Raw genomic sequence first — 22983 nt, 5'->3', positions numbered from 1 at the left:
AATAAGGAGCAATTTGATACTTAAAACGCCAGCGGCATGCACTTTGCGCCAAAGAAAAAAAAAGGCAAAAAAAATGCCTGTAATCTTATTCATAACATAACTCCACGTTTGTCTATGCAAATTCACTCGACACTGGAATTGAGAAGCTCACAATATCCACAATCTGCAAGAAAAAGCAAAAACTGCATCAAGCCATGCTCTAACTCTATTATAAGCCAGCTTTCTACACTGACACCAGAATGATCACATCAACTATCTGCAATCTACAATCCTGTTCTAACACAGTCTGCAACGTCTGTGACATCCCACGTCTTCAAACGTAGGAGATTTATGTAAAAAAAGAAAAAAAAAAAGAAGGAGATGCTATTCACTCTTTTCACTCCATCGTAACTGTTCACTTTGACATCTCTGCTTCTATCAACACTGCACTGACCACGGTGCTGCCCTGGTGCTTCCTTCTGTGTGTCCTTTCAACTGAAAACGTTATGTGCAACTGAAGTGACACTTTATCACCATGGGAGCGGTGTCGAGATGTCAAAAACAAAGAAGGTTTTGCACCCAAAATGTACAGCAATGACGGCGGTTCTCGCACAGAGAGACACCACCAGATATGACGATGCCGGCGCCGTCTGGACGAAGCAAACTGCAGCCACATGCAGCATACAGTTGCAAGCATGTGTGTCTCCCTATAGCTGCAGGGGACAGTAAGATGCCTGAACAGAGCCCTACGGGGACCACGATTCAGCCAAAATGAAGCCTTAATGGTCAAAGAGCTGCCTGTTTTGCCAAACTTTAAACCACCCAGCCGTGCCGTCTAGAGGCCAGTGAGGTCCACGATCGCCTTGATGAAGATGGTGTCGTCGCGGATGTACGAGTTCTTGGCATCGAGCTTGGAGAGCGGGCAGAAGAGCGGACAGCCGCTGGCGATGTTCATCTCGCTCACGGGTCTCTGGAAGGAGGAAGAGGTGACGTCGGGTCGAAAGGCGTCGATGATGTGCTCCCTGTTGCTCTGGTCCAGCAGCATCAGAGTCACCTGCAAGTCAGACCGATGAGAGAGATTATGTTTGTCTACTGTTGAAAACTATTTACTGAGACCGACTTTGGCCGTGCGAGGTCATGCAAGGCGCTGCGTTGGCCAGTTCCTGGTAGATTATTATAACATGAATGCTGTGTTTCTACGGTTTACCTCAGTTGTAAAATCCTGTCTGATTAGAAATCGTCTGTTACGCCTTTAAACATCTTCAAACTGGACTTCCTGAACTGTATTTCATGTCTCACTGATACCTTTAACACGCCACAACCAGCGCAGGCCTCTCTGTGTTATATATTCTGTATATATAAGATAAAATGAAGGCCTTCTTGATGCGTATTACTGGCTGCTTCAGTCACATTGCACTGGATATGAGCATTTAGTTAGTTTAGTTGGTAGGTTGATGCACTGCTGCACTTTTATCTCGTGTTGTGGTTCTGAGCAGAAGTAACTTCATGATGCATCTTTAATTTGCCGCCTTAAAATACATACCGCATGAGACCAAACACACAAGTTACTGGCACAAAACCTTGGTGTGCTCCTTCAGTAAATGACAGGACAAACGCAATTTGACTGTTCAGGCTCTAAGAAAGGGGCAGAAACTCTTTGACTCTAAGTGAATACCCCCCTTTGTCTGTAGGTCTTTTACCTTCTGGTTGAAAGGCCATTTGAGCAGAGCGTCACTCAGTCCCCTCATCACCACAAAGAACAGGGACAAGTGGCTGCCACGCCCTGTCCCATCTCCATTCAGGTAGATCCGCAGACACATCTTATAGCCGTACTTACTGGTGTAGAAGGCTGAAAGAAAAGGGAGATTCAGCTTTAGATAGACGTCTAAAGGGGTTAACTTGGTTTCTAGTAACCCGGGTCAATGAATATTCACTTCTGGTTTGGATTAGGTCCATAATTTTGGACCCATGAAGACCTCTGATCTGTAATAATGGACAACGTTACCTGGTGAAAACATGGCAGGGGCTCGACCTGCGATGGCATCCTGTCTCTTTTTGGCGAAATCGGAGATCCTCCAGACAAAGACGCCATCAAAGGTAGTGGCAGACATTTCCCTCAGCCGGCCCTCCATCTCAGCAACTGTTAGGTCCTTCAGCCCCACCGTCCTCTCCAGCTGTCGCACCTGGGAAACAAGACACACACTGACACTGTAGCAAGATCACAGATTTCTTCATTCATGTTTTTAGACAGTATTTGTTTACATTTTGGCAAATTGGAACCATTAAAAGTATGCCGAATTAGCTATTAACAGTTCTTCTTTTCAATATATCCATGGATGCACAGATAACTATCACTGGATTACTTTGATACTGAGGAAAACTTAAAAATGTGATGATTCTTAGGCAAGTTCTGGGGTTATAAAGAGCGTGTTATAAAGAGCTATGCTTTCTAAGCAGATTTATGGACGTTTATGATTTCCTCTAGAGTGTAAGTCACACAAAATATGTGTATCACGTCCGTGTGTTCAGATTCAGTTATGGTTCGGTTTGATTCCAGTCCCACCTTATTACTCAGAGCCTCGATCTTATCCTGGTCCAGCTTGTGCTGGCGGTTGCTGGCTTCCATGGTGGTGGCAAACCTCTCCACCTCTCTGTTCAGGACACACACCACATTCTCAAACGTGCCGGCTTTAACTTCAAGCTCCGTACACCTGCGACCCAGCTCCACCACCTTGGTCTTCTCGCTGTGGAGTTGGAGCTCCAGCGCCGCACCCACCGAGCTGGGCAGGGGTGTGAAGGAAGTAGACACAGACAGAGTGGGAGCCAGAGTGGGCGGCGGAGGGAGAGGAGCTGAGGCGGGTGGACCAGGGGGACCGGAGCTGGAGGATGAGGAGGAGGCGGCGGCGGCGGCTCCCTGCACGGGAGGCCCAGAGGAGGTGGTGCTAAGCTGGGAGACTCTGGCCTCGAGCTCCCTGAGGGACTGTTGGAGTTCCACCAGTTTGTGTCCGGCTAGTTCCAGTCCCTGGGGCTGCAGGCCCTCCATGCTCACTTTCATGCCCATAATGTAGTGCAACAGCAGATTGAGGTGCTCGTAGGCGTAGGCACGCTCATGGTCATGGATCTTTTCCTTTTCCACCTACAAATAAATACGTGCATGATCATGATCAGCTGTATGAAAATGATTGGGGTGGGGAATCTTTCTCTGGACCATACTCTGGACTCCACTACTACTACTACTGGACCGGAAGAAATGCAACACATATCTCAAAATAATATATTCACGTCAAGCATAACAAAATGGTAAATATTCCAGCTACACTGCTGCTAAGTAAAAAGTCATTACAGCCACAGAGCGAGTTACACATTGGCTTCTGATGGACTGGAATTAGATCACATGATGCTACAGCCTGATATGTCACAGATGTCGCATGGGCAGATCTGTTAGAGGCATTTCTACCATTACACATCCGTGAAATACCAAAACGAAAGCCATCTTTTTGATGTAACTATTTGATCTTTTTTTTTTTATATGTTTTGGACAATAAATTTCACAAATGAAGAATTAATCTGGGATGAGAAAAGGACCCTTTCCAGACAACCCTCCCTCTTTGCTGACTTCCCCCTTTGATAATAATCCCACAGACCCTAATATGAAAGTGTGCGTGAATATATAAAAGTAATTATTGTGAATACAATCAGGCTACTTACAGACATATCACATCCCACGACATGAAATCGACACGGCGTTCTGAATTTGCTGCAGAACTTAATATGGTCCACATACTGAAAAAACAAAGTATTAAGTATTATTAGCAAATTTAGCAAAGGGGCGACCAGCCGCGGTGTGCCTCTCATGTATTGTCATTACATTAGAGTTCACAGAGCTCAGCTTTAGTTCTCAAAAATATACACCTGCCGATCTTTAGAAGATATTTACAGAATCATGAAAGATTCTTCTGACCAAAATGTTTTTTCTAATCCAAACAAAGATGGTAGCCCAAACGTTTTATTGAGGTTACTTTCTGTTATATTTTCATACAAAAATACCACCTTTATAACAAGGACATATGTCATTTCTGGCTACCTGGATAGGAAATAGAATCACATCTTGGGAAACAGGTTTTTTTTTGTTAAACATCCTTCTGGGATTTCCAAGTAGCAGTACGTGTGTTTCCCTGGAAAAACAAATACTCAGCTCTGTGACTTGAGGCACAAACTGGAGATTAGTAACTACACGTGACTTTGCAACAGTACGTTGTTTACAGATTTACCTTTTCTCTGGGTATTTTCTTCTTGGCACAGCCTTCACAGATCATCGGGTACTTGGGACAGATCTCATCATGTGCCTGGAAAAAAACAGAAAAGAAAAAAAAAAAGAAACGACAGTGTTTCTTTTACAGACACACTAAGAACTGCTGTGATGTGCTGCACCAGCCCACACAAGCCGGTGCATCTTAGCAGGTCTAAATAAATCATGTCTAACCTTGATATTTTTGAAGTGAAATGGCTCCTTGCAGTACTTGCAGTTGAGCGTTCTCTCCGGGCACTCTCGCTCATTATGGCGCTCCTGTTCGTTGAAGCGAATTCGTTCCTTACAGGAGGGGCAGGGGATGATCATGAACTCACACTTCCCTTCGTGGTTCATCTGTAAAAAGTAGAATCTTTACAGTACAGCAACCTCCTTATATATATATATATATATATATATATATATATATATATACAGCTAGGCAAGCTAAGCTAACAGAATGGAGAAAATGATATATAGATATCAGGCACAACAGCACATTTTTGGTAAAAACAAAATTACCCACCTATGTATCAAACAAAGATGTAAAGCAAAAAAATAAACCATGGAAGTAGGTCAAAGGTCACCTCACCTCGTAGTCTTTAATAGTGCCTGTCCAAGTGCAGTTTTCATTGATACAAACAGCTGAAAGGTGTTCGACTTCCCTTCGAACTGCGTTGTCAGGAAACGCCTGAAAAAACAAGAGAAAACAAAAGGATTTGCTGTTGCGGTCTCATTATATTGATTATTTATGTTGGGGAAATCTGTGTATTCAACAGTGCCCTATCTACATATATGTATTTGTTTATTTTTATTTTCCTTGTCAGGGTGAATGACCACATACTGTTCAAGTTTACACATGTTTTTTGGAGTGCATTGAGAAGAAGCATGAATCATGAACAGCAACATTTTTCCTGCAGGTCTGCTCACAAATAACTCATGAGGCAGCTTTTTTTTTTCACTTCTAGTCTGAACAAGCCCTCAAAGCCAAAACTATGGCTGCGGGTCAGTGAGCCGTAAATGTAGGTTTGCAGCGGGACAGGCGAGTTCAGTCTCATCCATTATTACAAGGAATGAAAGAAATGTCTTGTCCAGTTTGTACGTTTGTAGAGAAAATTGTGGTAATAGCAAGAAATCAAGCCAAAGGGAGATTTGTGAAGCAGAACTTTGTTATTTCTCATTTCCGCTCCCATGCATCATCTCACGACCGCTCAGATTTATCGTGTGACCCTTTGGATGGGCCCGACCCCTCGGTTAAGAACCATTGTATGACAATGGTAAAATGTGTTTATGTATATGAGGTGAAGGTTAAATAAGTTTTAGCATCATTCATACGCCTGATGTTCAGTTTAATGCTGACAAAGTTCCCATCATAAGTGGGACTGGGACGCTGGAATTATTATATATAGAAACAGACAATCTTTTCATAGCACATCTATGCCTGTTATACTGCGTAGAGACAGCAAAATGAAAGTGAGACTGGTGAGAACTGGTCAAAATGAAACTGAGACTGGTTAGAACTGGTCAAAATGAAAGTGAGACTGGTGAGAACTGGTCAAAATGAAAGTGAGGCTGGTGAGAACTGGTCAAAATGAAAGTGAGGCTGGTGAGAACTGGTCAAAATGAAAGTGAGGCTGGTCAAAATGAAATTGAGACTGGTGAGACTGGTGAGAATGAAACTGAGACTGGTTAGAACTGGTCAAAATGAAAGTGAGACTGGTCAAAATGAAAGTGAGACTGGTGAGAACTGGTCAAAATGAAAGTGAGACTGGTGAAAATGAAAGTGAGACTGGTGAGAACTGGTTAGAATGAAAGTGAGACTGGTTAGAACTGGTCAAAATGAAAGTGAGACTGGTGAAAATGAAATTGAGACTGGTGAGAACTGGTCAAAATAAAACTGAGACTGGTGAGAACTGGTTAAAATGAAACTGAGACTGGTTAGAACTGGTCAAAATAAAACTGAGACTGGTTAGAACTGGTCAAAATGAAACCGAGACTGGTTAAACTGGTCAAAATGAAACTGAGACTGGTTAGAACTGGTCAAAATGAAACTGAAACTAATGAGAGCTGGTCAAAATGAAAGTGAGACTGGTTAAACTGGTCAAAATGAAAGTGAGACTGGTTAGAACTGGTCAAAATGAAACTGAGACTGGTCAAAATGAAAGTGAGACTGGTTAGAACTGGTCAAAATGAAACTGAGACTGGTTAGAACTGGTCAAAATGAAACTGAGACTAATGAGAGCTGGTCAAAATGAAACTGAGACTAATGAGCGCTGGTCAAAATGAAAGTGAGACTGGTCAAAATGAAAGTGAGACTGGTTAGAACTGGTCAAAATGAAACTGAGACTAATGAGACTGGTCAAAATGAAAGTGAGACTGGTTAGAACTGGTCAAAATAAAACTGAGACTGGTTAGAACTGGTCAAAATAAAACTGAGACTGGTCAAAATGAAACCGAGACTGGTTAAACTGGTCAAAATGAAACTGAGACTAATGAGAGCTGGTCAAAATGAAACTGAGACTAATGAGACTGGTCAAAATGAAAGTGAGACTGGTTAGAACTGGTCAAAATAAAACTGAGACTGGTCAAAATGAAACCGAGACTAATGAGAGCTGGTCAAAATGAAAGTGAGACTGGTCAAAATGAAAGTGAGACTGGTGAGAACTGGTCAAAATGGAACTGAGACTGGTTAGAACTTGTCAAAATGAAACTGAGACTAATGAGAGCTGGTCAAAATGAAAGTGAGACTGGTCAAAATGAAAGTGAGACTGGTCAAAATGAAAGTGAGACTGGTTAGAACTGGTCAAAATGAAACTGAGACTAATGAGACTGGTCAAAATGAAAGTGAGACTGGTCAAAAATGAAAGTGAGACTGGTTAGAATTGGTCAAAATGGAACTGAGACTGGTTAGAACTGGTCAAAATGAAAGTGAGACTGGTCAAAATGAAATTGAGACTGGTGAGAACTGGTCAAAATAAAACTGAGACTGGTGAGAACTGGTTAAAATGAAACTGAGACTGGTTAGAACTGGTCAAAATAAAACTGAGACTGGTTAGAACTGGTCAAAATAAAACTGAGACTGGTCAAAATGAAACCGAGACTGGTTAAACTGGTCAAAATGAAACTGAGATTAATGAGAGCTGGTCAAAATGAAACTGAGACTGGTCAAAATGAAAGTGAGACTGGTGAGAACTGGTCAAAATGAAAGTGAGACTGGTTAGAACTGGTCAAAATGGAACTGAGACTGGTTAGAACTTGTCAAAATGAAACTGAGACTAATGAGAGCTGGTCAAAATGAAAGTGAGACTGGTCAAAATGAAAGTGAGACTGGTCAAAATGAAAGTGAGACTGGTTAGAACTGGTCAAAATGGAACTGAGACTGGTTAGAACTGGTCAAAATGAAACTGAGACTGGTTAGAACTGGTCAAAATGAAACTGAGACTAATGAGAGCTGGTCAAAATGAAAGTGAGACTGGTCAAAATGAAAGTGAGACTGGTGAGAACTGGTCAAAATGAAAGTGAGACTGGTTAGAACTGGTCAAAATGGAACTGAGACTGGTTAGAACTGGTCAAAATGAAACTGAGACTAATGAGAGCTGGTCAAAATGAAAGTGAGACTGGTCAAAATGAAAGTGAGACTGGTTAGAACTGGTCAAAATGAAACTGAGACTAATGAGAGCTGGTCAAAATGAAAGTGAGACTGGTCAAAATGAAAGTGAGACTGGTCAAAATGAAACTGAGACTAATGAGACTGGTCAAAATGAAAGTCAGACTGGTCAAAATGAAAGTGACACTGGTTAGAACTAGTCAAAATGAAAGTGAGACTGGTTAGAACTGGTCAAAATAAAACTGAGACTGGTCAAAATGAAACCGAGACTGGTTAAACTGGTCAAAATGAAACTGAGACTGGTTAGAACTGGTCAAAATGAAACTGAGACTGATGAGAGCTGGTCAAAATGAAACTGAGACTGGTTAAACTGGTCAAAATGAAAGTGAGACTGGTTAGAACTGGTCAAAATGAAACTGAGACTAATGAGAGCTGGTCAAAATGAAACTGAGACTGGTCAAAATGAAAGTGAGACTGGTCAAAATGAAAGTGAGACTGGTTAGAACTGGTCAAAATGAAAGTGAGACTGGTTAGAACTGGTCAAAATGAAACTGAGACTGGTCAAAATGAATCGAGACTGGTTAAACTGGTCAAACTGAAACTGAGACTAATGAGAGCTGGTCAAAATGAAAGTGAGACTGTTTAAACTGGTCAAAATGAAAGTGAGACTGGTGAGAACTGGTCAAAATGAAAGTGAAACTGGTCAAAATGAAAGTGAGACTGGTGAGAACTGGTCAAAATGAAAGTGAGACTGGTCAAAATGAAAGTGAGACTGGTAAGAACTGGTTAAAATGAAACTGAGACTGGCTATAACTGGTCAAAATAAAACTGAGACTGGTTAGAACTGGTCAAAATAAAACTGAGACTGCTCAAAATGAAACCGAGACTGGTTAAACTGGTCAAAATGAAAGTGAGACTGGTTAGAACTGGTCAAAATAAAACTGAGACTGGTTAGAACTGGTCAAAATAAAACTGAGACTGGTCAAAATGAAACCGAGACTGGTTAAACTGGTCAAAATGAAAGTGAGACTGGTCAAAATGAAAGTGAGACTGGTTAGAACTGGTCAAAGTGAAAGTGAGACTGGTTAGAACTGATCAAAATGAAACTGAGACTGGTCAAAATGAATCGAGACTGGTGAGAACTGGTCAAAATGAAAGTGAGACTGGTCAAAATGAAAGTGAGACTGGTTAGAACTGGTCAAAATGAAAGTGAGACTAATGAGAGCTGGTCAAAATGAAACTGAGACTGGTCAAAATGAAACTGAGACTGGTTAGAACTGGTCAAAATGAAACTGAGACTAATGAGAGCTGGTCAAAATGAAACTGAGACTGGTCAAAATGAAACTGAGACTGGTTAAACTGGTCAAAATGAAAGTGAGACTAATGAGAGCTGGTCAAAATGAAAGTGAGACTGGTCAAAATGAAAGTGAGACTGGTTAAAATTAATCGAGACTGGTGAGAACTGGTCAAAATGAAAGTGAGACTGGTGAGAACTGGTCAAAATGAAAGTGAGACTGGTCAAAATGAAAGTGAGACTGGTGAGAACTGGTCAAAATGAAAGTTAGAACTGGTTAAAATGAAACTGAGACTGGTAAGAACTGGTTAAAATTAAACTGAGACTGGCTAGAACTGGTCAAAATAAAACTGAGACTGGTTAGAACTGGTTAAAATGAAAGTGAGACTGGTTAAAAACTAGTCAAATGAAACTGAGACTGGTTAGAACTGGTCAAATGAAGCTGAGACTGGTGAGAACTGGTCATATGAAACTGAGACTGGTTAGAACTGGTTAAAAATTAAACTGAGACTTGTTAAAACTGGTCATATGAAACTGAGGCTGATTAAAACTGGTCAAATGAAACGGAGACTGGTGAGAACTGGTTAAAAATGAAACTGAGACTGGTTAGAACCAGTTAAAAATGAAACTGAGACTGGTTAGAGCTGGTCAAAATGGAACTGAGACTGGTTAAAACTAGTCACAATGAAACTGAGACTATGTAATGCTGGGTACTTTTAGACCCTGAAGGCTACTTAGTACAGGTTAGTGTAATAAGTATATTAAACATATACTGTAAATACTATGAATAATACTATGATTAATGGGGAAGAGAAGCCCTAATTGTGAGTGCTTTAATAAAAATACTACTGGAGCTGCTGTGGTATGAATGATGGGCATAATCGAATCAGGAAAACCTTGTTTCTTAACAGGATAAAATGCATTAATACTCACACATCCTTGTTTCAAAATCGACGTAGGGTCCTCAAAAATATCCTCTTTAATGCAGGCATTGCATTTCTGGGGTCCGTTACTGGAATAAAACAACATTACATGCTGATATACTGCAAATCCAAAACATGCAAACATGACATACCCAGTGGAGGAAAGTAAGTAAGAACATTTACTCAAGTTCTGCACTTAAGTACAAATGAGTTACTTGTACTTTACTTGGAGTATTTCCATTTTCTGCTACTTAATTTTCATACGTCTACTGCATGCGAGAGGCAAATATTGCAGTTTTTACTCCACTACATTTATTTGACAGCTTTAGTTACTTAGATTAACACAAAATATAGTCAACAAATAAATAATCACGTATCATCATAAATTAAGCTACTCAGCGGTTAGCAGTTAATATATATTAGCCCCACCTTTACTAGCTGCATCATTGAAGTGATAATAATATAATATATACCGTATTATTCTGCACATTGAGTATTTTTGATGCTGATACTTCTGTACTTTTACTCAAGTAAATTTCCAAATGCATGACTTTTACTTGCAGCAGAGTATTTATTATACCCTGTGGTAGATCTGAGTACTTCTTCCACTACTGCAGATACACCCGGCGGCCTCTTGGCCACGCGGTTCCTCACCTCACAGTCCTGTTGAAGCAGTAGGAACAGAAGCGATGTCCACACTGGGCTTGAAACGGTCGTCTGAGTATATTGTGGCAGCAGTTGCACAGGTGTTTGTCCTCCAGCTTGTTGCCCAGGATCTTCTTGGGGAAGCCGGGCTTGTTGCTCTCCATGGACGAGGGAGGGGACGGTTCCTGTGTGGCCATGGTGTCTGTTCACACGTCACACCTTGGGAGAAGAAGAAGAAGAAGAAGAAGAAGAAGAAGAAACAAGACACACATGACGAAGGAATGACTTCATTTTGATGCAACAGTTAAGAGAAGAGCTGCGGTGGATATTTAAACATGCCGTCAGCCATCTATCATGTGTGTAGAGATCTTCTCCTCCTCTAATGAGCACCAGTAATGGTTCCTCTCTGTGGCAGAGCACCACAGGCCAGCTGAAAGGCCCACACCCTTTGTTTACATTTCGAGTCTGCATTCATGGCTCCTTGTGGTGGACTTGGCACAAACTGATGATGATCGCCGGGCTTCTTTTTTTTTTCCTCTAGCCACAAACAACACACGCTCAGCTCAGCCTACCCAGTAACGATGCTGACAAATCGCACATCCTTTGTCTCTCCTCTGCTTCCTTTCCCTTTTCCTTCTCGCTGTTGCTAAGCTATCAGCATCCTTTAGTCAGAAGTGGTACCCAGCGCGCCGCCACGCCCCTTTGAAATCTGAAGCTTCCTGGCTGCAAGAGACCATTTACTGGAATGGCTTTTTGCAAATGCTGTCGCAATCACTAGAGTTTGCACTTACCTGCGTTTTAGTCTAAACTGTCATCGCGTGCAGAGGCTGTGAAATCACCTTTCCGGGTCGCAGGTCGTCGCGCGCGCAGTTTGCCGATGTAGTGTGTGGTTTTGCAGCCGACTCGAGGTGTTTTCTTCAACGTTAGCCACATAATATAGATGTGGTCCCCCAAAAGCGACGGCTGTTATTGTCCAATATCGCCATTGCACTTTCAGACTGGGTGTTACGTCATGCAGGGGGCTGAGCGCGGGTTGATAGGCAGACGAGATGTGGAGGCGTGCATGTCATTGGTTCAAAATTCAAGAGTGGGCGGGCTGCTGTGTGGGGAGAGCACAATAAACCAGATGACATGCTCTATAAGTGCATTTGTATTACATGTACTAATATATTTATATATACTTATTTATGTAAATGTATATAGTTATATATACAGGGTGCAATGAGGCCTTTATAAAGTGTTTACAGTGGTGGAAGAAGTACTCATTACAACTTTTACTTGAGCAAAAGTAGTAATACCACAGGGTATAAATACTGTCACCAGTAAAAGTCATGCATTCAAACTTTTACTTGAGTAAAAGTAAACACGTATCAGCATCAAAATATACCAAAAGTACTAAAAGTAAAAGTACTCATAATGCAGAATGTCCCATTTCAGAGTAATATAATTAAATAAATAAAATATAAATATAAATGATATTTGCCTCTGAAAGAGTAGAAGTATAAAGTAGTATAAAGTGGGAGTACTCAAATAATAACAGTATCTTGAGTAAATGTACTTTAAGCCCCTGAGTGTTTATGTGTTTTAAATGTGCTTTATTAATTGTTAATAAATTATTTACTAACCTTTTATAGTTCACTTAAGCCATCTTCACAATATACCTGCACCTTGTCCTCCATTATACGTACTATTTTTACACCCCTCAAAGTCGGGCTTTTGTGCTGGATTAGGTTCTTATTTTACTGATGTGCAGGTTATTGTGTCCATCCCGTGTACTCGGACTTGAAACCAGCACGCAAATATTTTCACAAATGACACAGAAAGAAAAAATCAGGGGCTGCAAAAAGAATAAATAAATAAAAAATGAGAATGAGTCACCAGAGAGTGGGAGTGAAGAGGACCAGACAGAGAAGAAAGACTGAACCAGACCACAGACCATGTTCATGCTTGGAAGCTGAAGAAGAGAAGTGATGGAGTACATTTACTCTTCAGTAAAATCTTGAGGTATTTGTACTTCACTTGAGTATTTTAATTTCAATCAACTTTATACTTCCACTCCACTGCATTTACTTTGACAGTATTTGACAGCTTTAGTTTACTTTGCATATTAAATGCTCTGCACACACACTAGTGGAGGATGAAGGATTCAGATCAGGGCCGTTTCTTGCTATATGCTGACTATGCGGTTGCATAGGGCCCCCCGAAAACCTACACACAGCCCTGATTCAGATGCTTTACTGAAGTAAAAGTAGCAGTACTACTCTGTAAAAATACTCCATTACATGTAAAAGTCCTGAATTGAAAATGATTTTGATGATTTTTTTGTTGATTAAACTACCAAACAAGTTAGAATCAGCTCTAAATAGACCAGCTACAACATCAAAATGCTGCTTATAGTTATATCAATAATATGATACTTTTGATACTTAAGGTACATTTTTCTGATTATATGTACTTTTACTTAAGAAATATTCCAAATGCAGGACTTGTAATAAAGTATGCTATTTTTAATTAATTTCTTCCACCACTGACAATTTAAGATTCATTCAAGATATTATAACCCACCTGTGTAATCATGTGTGATTCGATTACGTCACAGTTTTCTGAGAGCTGTTTACATAAATGTATTCATGGTCTTCAGAAGACACTGCTCTATGAGAGACATTTATTTCAGGACTGTGACACACACAACAGTTAAAGGCACAGTCTGTGATCTACATGTCAATACGAGGGTTCATCAAACCACCACAGTTGAAGACTCAAGCTCATCCCGTTCCCCTGCTCCTGAAATGTGTTTAACAACAAACACTCGACAGCAACAAAATCAAAGTGTCAGTGGAAATGTTTTCTGACGCAGATTAAAGTAAAAACATGAGTAAAACAGGACAAACGTCTAAATTATCATCAGTTGAGAAGCTCCTCAATCCTATAAGCAAATAAACCTGTAATTTATATGGTTATTAATTTATATTAGACCTCATTTCACAATAAAAATACCTCATTAAACTATTAAACTCATATGTTTTCACTACTCATGTTACCCTGACAGCCCTATTTCTATCTTTAGATACCACACACTATAAATGGAAGTTGCCTAAAAATATATTGTACAAACTAGCAGAGTGATTTATATACATGACATAAATATTATTAATTGGCAATTTAATTCTAACAAGAAAAAAAGAACATATGAACAGCACAAGTTGACCTTTTAAGAAATGTTTTGAAAACATTGAAATAAGACCTTTGGACCTTTAAAAATCCCACTATTGTGAAATGCAAAATAAAAGCTCTCAGATAAATACTCCATAAATGCTTAAACTTTCTCTTCACTAACACTCGCACACGGACTACGCTGCTTCAGTTTACCCTCCAGCACGATTATTTTGTTCAGAAAGAGTCCTGAGAGGAAAGGGGAAAGAAGCTTATATTGCACAATTTAAGTTAAAGTTCACACATATTTGAGAAAGCTTCCTGTCTGAGCTTTCCTTGCTTTGGCAACAACACTATTACCAAAGCTGTTCGCTGCTGATCTTCAGTGATAAACCAACATTTCTTATAAAAAGGTAAAGCTTCTGTCCGGACAGACAACCGTCTTCTTTTAAGTCTCTTCAAGTAGCTTCTGCAGGTTTCTTTGAATCTAGGATTTTAAAAAATGAAAACATCTGAAAACATGCACAGCAAAACCATATTAAAAACAATATCAAAAAGCACTGGAGATGCCGCATTAGTCAAAGAACAGTTCCACATTTTGGGAAATATGCTTATTTACTTTCTTGGTTGGACTCTGGTTGTGGGAGAAATTAAAACATACTGCTTCCTAGATACTATGGTCTGACATAAAAAAAAAGAAAATTCCTCAACTGATAAATAAACAGCTTGCTAGTGAACCACTGCCAAGAGTCAACAGAGGGATCAACAGGTTCAGCAGACTGTTATCACTGAACTCATGGCTCAGCAAAACCTGCGGACTGAAAGGGATCAATTATATTGATAACTTCGATCTGTTCTGGGGACGCGTATCTGTGTGCTGACGGACCATTTTTGGTTGTGACACCCATCGACCTGGACTCAGAGCAGTCACCATGGAGACAAATCATCACAACCAGCTCATGGATCAGTTATTTAACGCTGATGTTAAATAAACCGGCTACGTCGTCTGCCTCCATCCCAAACAAGCACATTGTGTTAACGCCAACCTCGCTGATAACAAAGACGTCAAAAAGAGAGAACAGCTGTCTCCTGATGAGACTGATAAGGCCAGCAAGGTCAACTAAAGTTTGCCTCATCAGTCTCCTCTCTTAGAGACATCTCAAAGAAAGTAAGATCAAAGATTAAGGAATTGGAGGGGATTTTAATGGATGCCACTAAGCTGCACTGCCGCATCTTAAAACACCAAACAAATCTGGAGATAAGATGCTTCGGAAAGACAGGGTCCTTGCCCCACTTACTATCCTCAATATGCCTCTTCTTTCTCCTATTGGGCGTGGGCCTACTGCCTCGTAGAGTGCCCCCCTTCATCAGCTGAAAATGGGTTGGACTTTCTGGCACAGTGCTAAACTGGTTTGAATCCTATCTGAAGGGCAGGGACTACTTTGTGTCAACTGGTAATTACACATCTGAGCGTATGAAAATGTCATGTGGAGTCCCCCAAGGCTTCATTCTGGGGCCTCTTCTGTTCAACATCTACATGCTCCCACTAGCTCAGATTATGGAAAACAACAAAATATCTTATTGTAATTATGCAGATGACACACAGATTTATATAAAACCAGGTGACTATGGTCCAATACAAACACTGAGGAGGTGCATTCAATGATTGGACGTGCCAAAAAGACAGCGTTAAACACCTCAAACCAGGCCAGAAATGTTGTATATCAGTATAGTCACACAACTCAGACCTAACCTTTAACATCAACATTAAGTCAATTACAAAATCCTCCTACAACACCCTAAGAACATATCAAGAATTAAAAGGACTTATGTCTCAGCAGGATTTAGAACAACTCCTCCAGTGGGCTCGACTACCGTAATGCTGTCTTAACAGGTCTCTCTAAAAAGTCAATCAGACAGCTGCAGCTGATTGAGAGTCTTCACTAAGACCAGGAGAGAGAGACCACATTAGTCCAGTTCTCAGATCTTTACACTGGCCTCCTGGTTCCCAACCTGGGCATCCCGCCCCCCATCATAGGTCGCCAAAGTTCCATGGGAGGTTATGAAAACACTTTAAGGGTGTAAGATTTTATATATATATATATATATACATTTAATTCATTTCTGTGAAGAAGACAACTAAATTTAGGGGTTATTTTAGAAGTTTATATCTTTATCTATTTATGATAAAGCCAGGCTGCTGTATGTATGATAGCAAAATTAAAAGAAAATCTTAATACGGACGTAGAATTGTGTTCCTAAAATACAAGGAAAAATCGTCTTCTGATACACTGCAATATCCGAAGGCAATAGAAATGTATACAAATTGCTAGTTTTTCACAAACTTCCTGCAGGTATTAAGTCCAACATTTAGGTTAATTGTACAGTTAATTGTTCTGTGCTGTTATTTAAACGTTGTTTTTATACAATGACCATGAAATATATAAATTATTATATATTATATTATACATATATTATATATATTATATAAGAAGCAGGCTACTTTTCCCCATTTTCTGTAATTGTATGTGGGTGGGGGGCAGTGGGGGTCACCAGTATATACTTGTAAAATAGGGTCCCCTAAGAAAAAGGTTGGGAACCACAATATACATGTCTGATCTGCTGCTTCGTTATGAAGCGTCTGGACCTCTCAGATGGTCTGGGATCAGGTCTACTTACTGTCCCCAGATTCAGTTTTTATGCACCGCATTTCTGGACCAAACTGCCAGAAAACTCGAGGTCTTCTCCAACTCTCAGTTCCTTTAAATCAGGGCTGAAACATCTTTATTTGCCACTGCATTTAATTTTTTTATTTTTTAAGTTAAACTTGGGACCATAAAATCCTATTGTGTCTTTTTTATATGGACTTGTGTTCCTTTTATATATTTTCTTAATGCCTTGCTGTCTTATATAAAGCACTTTGAATTGCCTTGTTGTAGAGAGGTGCTACACAAATAAGCTTGCCTATCCTTGGTGGCACTATTGTCTCACTGTTGCTATGACTAAATACAGGCACAATGATAAAGAGGTTTTGTTTATATTTGCTTATCTGTCACAGTAACATGATGCTTCAGCACCTTGGTGTCAGGTGCAGCGCAGAGCAAGAACCTTCTTTGATATTGGATGGAAATTAAAGGCGTGGCCGAGGCTACTGACGACGAGGAATTTGTTTTTGTGCTCAGTGATAAAGCCGACGACATGAGCTCCGGACATGACGATGCCGTCCAAGCAGGGACCATTCTTCAGTTTTGAGCAAATAGGAGTGCTTAAGAGAAACATCCATGTATTTAAGGATTCATTTGTACAAAAAACTAAATGTACTTTGGTTTTTATACAGATGAGACAAAATAGATCGATTGAGCTTCAGACGTGCTGGGGGGTTGATTTTGTAATCTTTGGACACAGCTTCCTCGTACAGATAGTGGTGAGAGTGGTATCAAACTTCCAATGTAACTATCGGCAAGACAGCAAATAAGCGTATTTCCCAAAATGTTGAACTATTCCTTCACTGTAACATAGTAAACAAACCTTTTCTAGCTTTAACAAGTTGGTAGACAGTTCTCCATAGATCTCAGCATTCACTCCATCCTGGGACCTGTGGCTCACAGCATTTCTGCAACAAGATTTGCGCTAAATTAACCAAATAATGTAATGAAATAAAACAGTATGAGTGCATTTGGAGATCATTTGTTCGTAATTTGGTAACTGTGACACCAACACTACGTAAATGATTATCAGGAAAAGAGCATCATACTCATTATTAATGTGTTCCCCCATGGACACCAAGGAGTTCAAACGATGCTCGAGAGCCACAATCTTGAAAGCCATGTAACAGGAGGACAGGACAAGAACACTAACTCTGTGAAGACACACAAAACACAGTGACAGACATTCAAATACACAACCTCACCCACAACAATCGCCAACACGCCCAATTAATGGAAACGAACTCGTCAGAGAAATCTAACAATTGTCTTGTCAGAGTGCTCTGGCTTCTCGTGTTCCACATAATGAAAGGATACTCACAAAAGCAAATAGATGAGGAGGATGGCGTTTAGCGACATGGGCTGTGAGGATTTGTCTTTGTGTGTCTTTGAGACGCCCCGGGTTGGTTTAGAAGACCCTTCAAGGAAAAGCAAAATGAGAAACACTGACGTGGTAGATGTTAGTAGTCGTACAAGTTTTACTTTTTTGGAGACAAATAAATGAGCTGATACCACCCTCATGTCTGTACGGTAAAAATTAAGCAGGAGCCAGGAGACAGTTAGCTTAGCTTAGCATTAAGACTGGAAAGAGGGAAACTAGCAAACCTGGCTCTGTTTGAGGGTAACAAAATCTGCGTACGAGCTCATCAAAAGCTCACTAATTAACATGTTATATCTGGTTTATTTCATCTGTAAAGTGTAAAAACAACATGTTGTGGTTTCATACCTTTGGACAGAGTCAGGGTGGCTGTTTCCGCCAGTTTCTAGTGGTTATGCTAAGCTAAGCTAACCGTCTTTTTACTGCACAGACATGAGAGTGGTGTCAATTTTCTCGTGTATCTCTTAGCAAGAAAGCAACTAACGAGAATTACCCTCGGTTTGAAACAGATATTTCCATTGAAAACTACAGAAGTATCAACAAAGCTTCTTTTTACTCTAAGAGATCCAGTGTTAAACTACCGTTCTTAAGGGCAGCTCCGTGTTTTTGGCTCGGAGTCTGGAGGTGAACGTCTGCGTGGACTGAAACCTCTCCACTCTTCACTGAACTCAGAAATGTGTCCGGGAGGCCGGCGAAGTCTGCTCAAGCAAACAGAGAGAACCAGTGACTCCGGCTGCCTGAAGGTAAATATTATTAACAGAATCACAAACATCCTGACAGGGAAACGTGTAAAGCTGGCTGACATAAACAATAAGCTGAAGATGTCATTCATCAGTTTTCAAGCCAACTCTCTTCGCTATAACAAAAAGCAAAGCCTCAATGGCTCAAATTTCACTTGGCTTAACTCGATCTACGCTATTTGCAAACTGAAGACTGTCTGGGACACAGTGACATCTGACACCATAAGCACATTCGGAGAGAAGAAAAAAACTCTACAAAGTGCGCACAGTAGATTAGAGAAAGTATATAGTAGCCCTGCAAAGAGCAAAAGTATACATAGAGGGATGAGGATGGAGCACACACCAGTTATTTTGTCATAATCTGGAGTTTGAGACCCGGAGCTGCTGCTCTCCATCATCTCCTGACGTTTCTTTTGCACAACCCCATCTAGGTCAGAGAAGCCTCCAGAAAAGTCCTGCAGTGCACGTACAGGAAAATATACAATGGACACCACATACTGAGTGGATATTGTATAACATGAGAACAAGGCATTTCTATGAGATCTGTTATCACAATGGAAAATATAAAAAAAAAAAAAAAAACTCTTCATGTACAATAAATACACCCTGACGCCTGACTGACCAGAGGAAGCGACGATGGGCATTTCACTCTGAAGCTGTTTTCACAGGAAGAAATAATGGGGCTGCTGCAAGTCTTATCCACCTGAAACGACAGAGTACACACAGTATGTAGAAGTAAATATTTTAAAGCAGTATTAATAGTTTCTTTTGCAACTTCACAGCAACAGAACAAGCTATAAACACAACACTGAAATATTATCACCTTGTGAGGCTGTTGAGGCTAACGTGTAGCAACATTAGCATTCATTTGGTCGTGTTTCTGGCCACTTGGTGACTGTATCTCTAATATTCAGTCTAAATGCTCCACTATGTTCACCAGCTAGCTGCTATTTTTGTCTGTTTGCCATTGGGCAGGTCGCGTACGGTGGATTTTTAGAGGGTGTATGTGACTTTGGACAAAACCAGGCTAGCTGTTTGCCCCTGTTTCCAGTCTTTATGCTGAGCTAAGCTAACATGAGAGTGGTATCAATCTACTCATCTTTATGGCTAACGTGTTATTGTTTAGATTGTAAAACACTGCAAAATAGCCCATCACAATTTCCTAGAGCCAAAGGTGACATCTTTAAACTGCATTTTCTGTCCAACCAAAAGATTAAAATACAATGTTTGCAGAGCTGGAACCTGCAAATGTTTCAGACCTACTCTCATTCTCCCCAGATGTTCACACTACAATGAAAATGTTAAATAAGAAACCACTGAATTCAATTAGGACCAAAATAAGTGCTTTATAGAAGATGTTAGTTACCTCCAAGTGAACGCAGATAGACCTCAGAAGTTTGTAGGTGGTGTTTCGAGAGAGGAAGGACACAAACACATGCTGGAAAACAGTCATTTAGAATCAAGTTCATGTTTATGTAAAAAAAAAACAACAACAACAAAAAAACAGATTGTGTCGACAGTCTTCTTACCGGATAACTTGTAGTTTCAATCACGAGGGCGTTTGGCACTAATAATGCAGTTTTTGTTTTTTTGATAAATGTCACAGACACCACTGGGATTGAAATCTGGAGAAGAGAGTGTACCAACATGTCGTTATTCAGCAATAAAACAGGAACGGGCACTACACTCAAATGATTCCTTTACTATAGTTACAACATCATACCTTGGTATCTCTGCCAAAGACTTTGGAGTGGAAACAGATCCAGTTATCAGAGACAAACATTTTGCCCTGATATAAAATGTCTCTCTGCAGGGCACAAGTGTAACCTGTTGGCACAAACAGTCCTCCACATGTAGATTAACAATCTAACATGTCTTCGCGTTCATGTGAAAAGAGAATCTGACACTTACTTTGTTTGAGTAACTCATCTTTGCTGACCTCCTTGAATAACTTATGATACTGGGCATTCGTCTTTGATAACTGAAAAGAGCACACATTCTTCTTTTGTTAAGTAACTGCAAAAAAAAAAAAAAAAAAACGTGTAAAATTTGAACTAAGTCTGGTGGAAATTGTTAAATCAGACTGTGTCCTTACGTGGCTGGGCTGAGATTTCTTCCTCTCAAACTTCGTTTCACACTCACTTGGACTCGGCAACGGTGAAAGATGCTCCGCAGGTTTCAATCTGACAAATAAGAGCTCAGTGTTTACGTTTACAGTGAAGTAGCAAGGAAACACCTGAGGAGAGGACAGGTACGATTTGGCAGCTGTTACAGTTACAGCATTTAAACTCATGATGAAACATGATTTGTATGCTCACTTCTACTGATCCACACAGAATGTATTATTAATCAAATAACGCATGGTGTCAGCTGGGGTTACATAAGGGCTGTTTACACAGCAACAGCAAAATCTGTAAACAGCCCTTTGGTCATGCAGGTATACAGTAGTTAGGTGGAATAACAGTGTTGTAGTTACAGTTAAACTTTAGTGAAATGACTCCAGTTTAGGCTATGAAGTGATTTAATTTTCAAGAAAATAATTATCTTATATTCTTTGGATTTTTTCAGGGTGTTACTCAGTAATAATTCTAGCTTTTAATATACCACTGAAGAAGAACATATATTTCCATTTCTGACACATTTTTATGTGAGAAATGACCAAGTTGATACGAATCCAAACACTAGAAAGTTTATGTAGTTATAATCACTGAATCTACATTAACTCCAGTTGTCTTAGCACATCAGCACATTTAGAGTTAGCAGTTTTTAGGGCTTCAACTAAGATTATTTTCATTACAGATTAATTTAAATCAATTTAATTTAAAAGTCTGTGCTTTTGTGTGTATGTTCTATTATTCTACTTGTCTGTCCATCCTTAAACTGCACATATTTACTTTTTTTTACTCTTGAATAAAGGATCAAATAAAATTAATAAAAATCTAGCAATTATTTTCAGTTTGTTAGAAAATAGTTTTAAAAAAGCCTATTGCAAGTTTCTCAGAGACCAAAGTGAAGTTTTTGTCCAAAACTCAAAAACGTGCAAATATATTCGATGTATAGTGATATAAGAGAGAAAAGCAGAAGTTGGAACAGGAGAGTTCGGGCTTTTTTTGCCTGAAAAATGTCTTAAACCACAAAAGTGTGGACTAATTCTTTCGGCTGTAGTGGTTATGTGAGGTTTATTATCAATATAACCTTCTTCACCTCGTGCCCGCTGGTTTCTTCCTGCTCTCTGAGGTCTCTGACTCTGGGACCAGGCACAGCTGGAGGTCTGCAGGGGACCGTCCGAGCCTCCTCTGTCTCCCCTCTGGTCCATTCTCCACCTCGGACCTGGACACGTTACACAAGACACTATCCTCTCTGTTTCCTGCACATCAGTCACCTTCATGCACGACACTGTCAAACCTGTCATAACACACTGACTGTGCAGGAGGCGGGCTCCACCTGAACACACCACCTCTGCAAGTAAGAAGACCATCAGCTATCGCGCATAACGAGGACGTAAAAGTTTTGTCATTCTGGATGTTTGAATGCAAATGAACCCTATCTGCTATTATTCCGTGCCACGTAGGCTGCGCGTCACATGCACCCATTAAAAGTCAGCACAGCGTTTTAATTCAAAACACAGGACGTGCATGCGAAATAACCTCAATGCATGAGGTCTGAATCCGCCCCGGTTCAGTTAGAAAGACAACAGGGCCTTTCCTCTCCATCTTATCCAGACTTACGTCGACCGATTCCCTCGGGAGTCCCTGCTGAAAACTTGCTCCGGTGCGGATAACGGGGTCAGAGGTCGGTCGGCCTGCTCGGTCGTCAGTACCATATTTTATGGATCATATCTAACGCGTCTCCCCCATCGGTTCCATCTGTCGCCCTCTCGCCGCATAAGATACAGAAGCTTCAGGAAGCCCCGGCACGGAAAGTTTGGGAGGATCGCTCGATGGACCGAGAAGCCCGACAGAGGAGGAGCCGGGAAAGGGGGAGGGAGCAGCAGGGAACAACATCAGGAACAACAGGAGAGAAGCCGACTGCTGCTGGGCCTCGCGAAGTTTGAACCTTGTGATAAACAGAGACACGTCCTCCCCCTTTAATTAAACAAAAGCAACTGTCAAACAACTATTAAAAGTTGAACTTTGCGTAAAACCTTTGAAAAAGAAGTGCCACAAGCTTCGAGCAGCTGACACTCTTATTGTTGTTAGTCAACTTCCTGCAAGTGTAAAACTTTGTGGAGACAGAAAACTTTAGTAGAGTGTATTTGAGAGAGATGTCCA

General features: G+C 40.4%; 1 protein-coding gene across 1 annotated transcript; it reads right to left on the bottom strand.

The window, feature by feature from the left end:
- Positions 1-814: 814 nt before the first annotated feature.
- On the bottom strand, positions 815-22629 carry LOC139301629 (uncharacterized). The gene is given in 24 exon segments (XM_070925069.1): positions 815-1033; positions 1680-1828; positions 1985-2162; positions 2543-3115; positions 3688-3762; positions 4251-4325; positions 4463-4624; positions 4860-4958; positions 10078-10203; positions 10746-10955; positions 11309-11398; positions 17388-17502; positions 17644-17748; positions 17916-18012; positions 18554-18670; positions 19056-19167; positions 19335-19415; positions 20079-20150; positions 20242-20337; positions 20436-20539; positions 20624-20693; positions 20808-20895; positions 21917-22042; positions 22447-22629. Coding segments are annotated over 24 exon segments (3228 nt in total). The 5' UTR covers positions 22536-22629.
- Between the last annotated feature and the right edge of the window lie 354 nt (positions 22630-22983).

The sequence above is a fragment of the Enoplosus armatus genome, chromosome 18 (genome assembly GCF_043641665.1).
Source record: "Enoplosus armatus isolate fEnoArm2 chromosome 18, fEnoArm2.hap1, whole genome shotgun sequence".
Taxonomy (NCBI): Eukaryota; Metazoa; Chordata; class Actinopteri; order Centrarchiformes; family Enoplosidae; genus Enoplosus; species Enoplosus armatus.
This window is presented reverse-complemented; position numbering and strand designations above follow the sequence as displayed.